The sequence below is a fragment of the Telmatherina bonti genome, assembly GCF_933228915.1.
Source record: "Telmatherina bonti genome assembly, chromosome: 13".
NCBI lineage: Eukaryota > Metazoa > Chordata > Actinopteri > Atheriniformes > Telmatherinidae > Telmatherina > Telmatherina bonti.
The window spans coordinates 39,841,206-39,847,960 of NC_136611.1; the positions used below are offsets into that span (position 1 = coordinate 39,841,206).

The 6,755-nt window shown below is 38.6% G+C and overlaps 1 protein-coding gene across 1 annotated transcript in view; it reads right to left on the reverse strand.

Annotated features, from left to right (window-relative positions):
* Positions 1–4,766, reverse strand: part of LOC306764748 (fibrinogen C domain-containing protein 1-like) — a gene marked incomplete at both ends in the record, with an annotated part of 44,050 nt that extends 39,284 nt beyond the window's left edge. Inside the window, 4 exons of the mRNA XM_079251982.1 lie at positions 1,713–1,845; positions 1,951–2,311; positions 4,226–4,341; positions 4,689–4,766. Coding sequence (XP_079108108.1) covers positions 1,713–1,845; positions 1,951–2,311; positions 4,226–4,341; positions 4,689–4,766 — 688 coding nt within the window. The remainder of the gene's footprint in view (positions 1–1,712; positions 1,846–1,950; positions 2,312–4,225; positions 4,342–4,688) is intronic.
* Between the last annotated feature and the right edge of the window lie 1,989 nt (positions 4,767–6,755).

Below are 6,755 nucleotides of genomic sequence, written 5' to 3' on the forward strand. Positions count from 1 at the left end.
TGTGTGTCACCTGTGTGTCACCTGTTTGTTACATGTATGTTACCTGTTTGTTATCTGTGTGTCACCTGTGTGTCACCTGTTTGTTACATGTATGTTACCTGTATGTTATCTGTGTTTCACCTGTGTGTCACCTGTATGTCACCTGTGTGTCACCTGTATGTTACATGTATGTTACCTGTTTGTTATCTGTGTGTCACCTGTTTGTTACATGTATGTTACCTGTTTGTTATCTGTGTGTCACCTGTATGTTACCTGTGTGTCACTTGTGCGTCACCTGTATGTTACATGTATGTTACCTGTTTGTTATCTGTGTGTTACCTGTATGTTACCTGTGTGTCACCTGTGTGTTCCCTGTGTGTTAAGTGTGTGTTACCTGTGTGTCACCTGTATATTACCTGTGTGTTACCTGTGTGTTACATGTATGTTACATGTATGTTACCTGTTTGTTATCTGTGTGTCACCTGTGTGTCACCTGTTTGTTACATGTATGTTACCTGTTTGTTATCTGTGTGTCACCTGTGTGTCACCTGTTTGTTACATGTATGTTACCTGTATGTTATCTGTGTTTCACCTGTGTGTCACCTGTATGTCACCTGTGTGTCACCTGTATGTTACATGTATGTTACCTGTTTGTTATCTGTGTGTCACCTGTGTGTCACCTGTTTGTTACATGTATGTTACCTTTTTGTTATCTGTGTGTCACCTGTATGTTACCTGTGTGTCACTTGTGTGTCACCTGTATGTTACATGTATGTTACCTGTTTGTTATCTGTGTGTTACCTGTATGTTACCTGTGTGTCACCTGTGTGTTCCCTGTGTGTTAAGTGTGTGTTACCTGTGTGTCACCTGTATATTACCTGTGTGTTACCTGTGTGTTACTTGTGTGTCACCTGTGTGTTACCTGTGTGTTACCACTGTTTCCTGTGTGTCACCTGTGTTACCTGTGTGTCACCTGTATGTTACCTGTGTGTTACCCGTGTCATCTGTGTTACCCGTGTCATCTGTGTTACCAGTGTTATCTGTGTGTTACCTGTGTATTACATGTGTGTCACCTGTGTTGCCTGTGTGTGACCTGTGTGTTACCTGTGTCATCTGTGTTACCTGTGTCATCTGTGTTAACCGTGTCATCTGTGTTACCCGTGTCATCTGTGTTACCAGTGTTATCTGTGTGTTACCTGTGTATTACATGTGTGTCACCTGTGTTACTTGTGTGTCACATGTGTTACTTGTTACATGTGTCGTCTGTGTGATACATGTGCGTTACCTGCGCGTTGCCGGTGTGTTACCTGTGCATTACCTGTGTGTTTCCTTTGTGTTACCTGTGTGTTACTTGTGTGTCACTTTTGTTGCCTGTGCGTCATCTGTGGGTTACATGTGTGTTACCTGTAATACCTTTGCGTTACCTGTGTCTCATCTGTTTGTTACCTGTGTGTTACATGTGTTACTTGTGTGTCACCTGTGTGTTACTTGTGCATTACCTGTGCATTTCCTGTGTTTCCTGTGTGTTACCTGTGTTACCTTTGCGTTACCTGTGTCTCATCTGTTTGTTACCTGTGTGTTACATGTGTTACTTGTGTGTCACCTGTGTGTTACCTGTGCATTACCTGTGCATTTCCTGTGTTTCCTGTGTGTTACCTGTGCATTAGCTGTGTGTTACCTGTTTGTTATCTGTGTGTTACCTGTTTGTTATCTGTGTGTTACCTGTGTGTTACCTGTGTTTGTGCTCTGGTGGCTGATCTCGGCTTTCAGCCCCTTCAGGCTCTCCACTTCCCTCTGAAGGCTGAGCAAAGAGTCACGGAAGCCTTCAGCCAATTTCAGCACACCTGAATGATTGTCGTTTAATGCCTGCCCAGAAAATAAAGCACCGATTTGTCGACATCATTCTTAAACAAGTGTGGTGTTTTTATTTTTTGTTTTTTTAAAAAAATCAGATTCATGGGTTCCTCATACCTGGATGACTCGGTTCTGTTCAGTCTGCAGTCGGTCTATCTGTTGGTCCAATGTACCTTGACCTCTTTTTAGCAAATCAGCTTCTAGCCTCAGGTTGTGTGTGTGGCCTGACAAGACTTTTAGTTCGTCGCCCATCTTCTGGACCATTCCCCTTTCCTGCCAGTCATCTCCATTGTTATTGGACAGAGCTCGCATTAGCGAGCTCTGAAGTGCCTCCCAACGCACGAAGTGCTCACTGAAGTCTGGGCAGTTTGGTTCCAGGAAGATGCTGATTGGTTGCCCATCAACTACTTGCGAAATTGTCACCAGGGCGCCAGAATCCTTAGGATTGGTTGAAATGGTAGGTGAGGAGACACCAGTCCTGTTACCATGACAACCTAGATTAGTATGCAGCTATAAGCAAACAAGATCTCATGTTACATATTGTAAAAAATCTGCATTCGTCCAAATAGCAAAACACTCAAGTCCCAGGCTGCGTAGCTGGAGTCCAATGTTGCAGACAGACAGACAGACAGACAGACAGACAGACAGAAAGGCAGGCAGACACTTCATGCATCCGCATGATAGAAATTCATAACTGATCAGTCACATTATTGATATGTTCAATAATTCTTTAGTAAAACTTTTCTATATTAAAGAAAAGAACTTAAATTATTTATCATTACATATTTTATGTATCAATACCATAGACTGTATAAAAAGATGGGCGGAGCCTCCGTGACGGTTCCTACCATCACCATCTTGGCAGGAGCATGCATGTCGTCTCACAAATATGGGCAAAGAGGTGGAGCTGAGAGGGGGGCTGTGATGATGGATGATTGACATCGAGCGAACTCCGAGCTTTCTGTAGCTAAAAGCTAACCCGGAGATAACAGGAGCTAACCAGCTAAAGGTGGTAAGTGGGCTAAAGCTAAGTCACGTTGTTAACCGGCTAAAATCCGCGGTTGTTCTACTTTCTTCTAACTTGAAGCGGGAGATCAGGTACCGATCAATCAAAAGGACACGCCCCTAAATATGCCAAATTTTGAGATTAAATTACTTTTAAACAGGCGAGTTAGAAAAAAACTTCTGTCATGAAGTTGTCATGACGGTAAACCTGACCTATAAACCGAAAATGGATTTTTGAACCAGGCTGTAAACATGTTTATTTCTGCTGTAAACGTGTTTATTCCTGCTGTAAACGTGTTTATTCCTGCTGTAAATGTGTTTATTTCTGCTGTAAACATGTTTATTTCTGCTGTAAACATGTTTATTTCTGCTGTAAACATGTTTATTCCTGCTGTAAACGTATTTATTCCTGCTGTAAACGTGTTTATTCCTGCTGTAAACGTGTTTATTTCTGCTGTAAACATGTTTATTTCTGCCGTAAACGTGTTTATTCCTGCTGTAAACGTGTTTATTTCTGTTGTAAACATGTTTATTTCTGCCGTAAACGTGTTTATTCCTGCTGTAAACGTGTTTATTTCTGCTGTAAACATGTTTATTTCTGCCGTAAACGTGTTTATTCCTGCTGTAAACATGTTTATTCCTGCTGCAAACATGTTTATTTCTGCTGTAAACATGTTTATTTCTGCCGTAAACGTGTTTATTCCTGCTGTAAACGTGTTTATTTCTGCTGTAAACATGTTTATTTCTGCCGTAAACGTGTTTATTCCTGCTGTAAACGTGTTTATTTCTGCCGTAAACGTGTTTATTCCTGCTGTAAATGTGTTTATTTCTGCTGTAAACGTGTTTATTCCTGCTGTAAACATGTTTATTTCTGCTGTGAAGTTGGTCTTTTTAACATGGGAGTCTATGGGGATTCGCTCTGTTTTGCAGCCCCTAGTGGATGAAGGGGGAACTGCAGCTTTATGCACTTCTACATGGGCTTCAGTTTTTACCGCCGGAGGCTGCCGCTTGATCAATACCTACTTATTATTACCCCCCCCCCCCCCGCCCCAGTTTGTCCTGCAGGGTTAATCACCAATAGCTCCAGTTTTTGCTGGTGTTACTGTTAGTGTCTTTCTGCATGTTGTCCTACAGAACTCGCTCACACACACACACACACACACACACAGCTCTGTGCAGCTGCTTGTTCGTCTCAAACTCCTCCTGGTTTCCATCCTCTCAGCTCCAGCATGAACACACAACATTACATCAACCAAAAATAGACAGAGTGGAAACTAAAATCCACAAACGTCCCTGAACAGAGTGAAGGCGTCGTCTGTGTGCCCCTCCCACTCTGTGAGAACAAACATGCATGTTTACTGTGGCGCTGGAAGTGGAGGTGTGCTACCTGCTGAAGAAGGGCAGAGGATAGTGGTTCAGGTAGAGGATGGTGACTGTTGCTGTGATGGTGCCTGCTATGACGACGAGAGTGATGACGAACCATAGGAGGAAGGTGCAGCACCTCTGAAACACACACACACAGATGGTGAGGAACTGGAGGACATGTGGCTTCCCCCTGCTGCAAGGGAAGCCGTCAAACAGAGGTGTCCGTTATTCAGGCAGTGAAACCAGTGAAGTGTCTGTTGGCATGTGTTCCCAGAACAAGACGCTAAAAGAGATGTGACATCCACCATTACAACCAGTCTGTATGTTGCTGTCTGATTTAATCTGTAGATCCTCAGCAGATAGGTCAGGGGGACATCTGCTGCAGATTAGACACACTTTGATCTAATAGTTAAACTCCAGATTAGCGGGAATTAACTCCTCGGAGATCTGCACTGATCTGACAGGCTGGTGGATGTCTGTGTTACCTTGGACTTGCTGGTCTGCTTGCTGTCCAGCTCTGAGCTGCTGTTGTTCATGATGGTCCACTGATCATTCAGCATCATCCTGAAACACAAAAAACAGCTGGTCAGTTCTGCTCCCTGTGCCCTGAAACATCTCCGGCCTCCCGGAAATCTCTGCTGACCAGACCTCCTGCTTCCTGAACGTTGCTGTCACTCCCTCACAACTTCAGCCATCAAACAACTCTGCAGCATTTAGACGGTCCAGTTTTTATTTCACCGGTCTCTGACTTTCCTGACTGATTTTACCTCTAAATCCTATCATATCTACATCAGGAATAACTTTCACATAGAATAGAATAGAATAGAAAAATAGAACAGAGTAGAATAAACTAGACCATACTATACTATACTATACTATACTAGAATAGAATAGAATAGACCATACTATACTATACTATACTATACTATACTATACTATACTATACTATACTAGAATAGAATAGAATAGACCATACTATACTATACTATACTATACTGTACTATACTATACTATACTATACTATACTATACTATACTATACTATACTAGAATAGAATAGAATAGAATAGACCATACTATACTATACTATACTATACTGTACTATACTATACTATACTATACTATACTATACTATACTATACTATACTAGAATAGAATAGAATAGACCATACTATACTATACTATACTATACTATACTGTACTATACTATACTATACTATACTATACTATACTATACTATACTATACTGTACTATACTATACTATACTATACTATACTAGGCTAGACTAGACCATACCATACTATACTATACTAGAATAGAATAGGATAAAATAGACCATACTATACTATAATAGAATAGAATAGAATAGAAAAATAGAACAGAGTAGAATAAACTAGTAAATACTACACTATACTAGACTAGACTAGACTAGACTAGACTAAACTAGAATAGAATAGAATAGAATAGAATCGAAAAATAGAACAGAGTAGAATAAACTCGACCATACTATACTAGACTAGACTAGAATAGACTAGAATAAAATAGAATAAACTATTCTATACTATACTATACTATACTATACTAGAGTAGAATAGAATAGAATAGAATAGAATAGAATAAACTAGACCATACTATACTATACTATACTATACTAAACTATACTATACTATACTAAACTATACTATACTATACTAGATTAGACTAGACTAGAATAGAATAGACCATACTATACTATAATATACTAGACTAGACTAGAATAGAATAAAATAGAATAGAATAACATAGAATAAACTAGACCATACTATACTATACTATACTATACTATACTATACTATACTATACTATACTATACTATACTATTCTAGAATAGAATAGAACAGAAAAATAGAACAGAGTAGAATAAACTAGACCATACTAGACTATAATATACTAGACTATACTAGAATAGAATAGAATAGAATAGAAAAATAGAACAGAGTAGAATAAACTAGACCATACTAGACTATAATATACTAGACTATACTATACTAGAATAGAATAGAATAGAATAGAAAAATAGAACAGAGTAGAATAAACTAGACCATACTAGACTATAATATACTAGACTATACTAGAATAGAATAGAATAGAATAGACTAGAATAGACTAGAATAGAATAGAATAGAAAAATTGAACAGAGTAGAATAAACTAGACCATACTAGACTATAATATACTAGACTATAATATACTAGACTATACTAGAATAGAATAGAGTAGAATAGAATAGAATAGAATAGAAAAATAGAACAGAGTAGAATAAACTAGACCATACTAGACTATAATATACTAGACTATACTAGAATAGAATAGAATAGAATAGAAAAATAGAACAGAGTAGAATAAACTAGACCATACTAGACTATAATATACTAGACTATACTAGAATAGAATAGAATAGAATAGAAAAATAGAACAGAGTAGAATAAACTAGACCATACTAGACTATAATATACTAGACTATACTAGAATAGAATAGAAAAATAGAACAGAGTAGAATAAACTAGACCATACT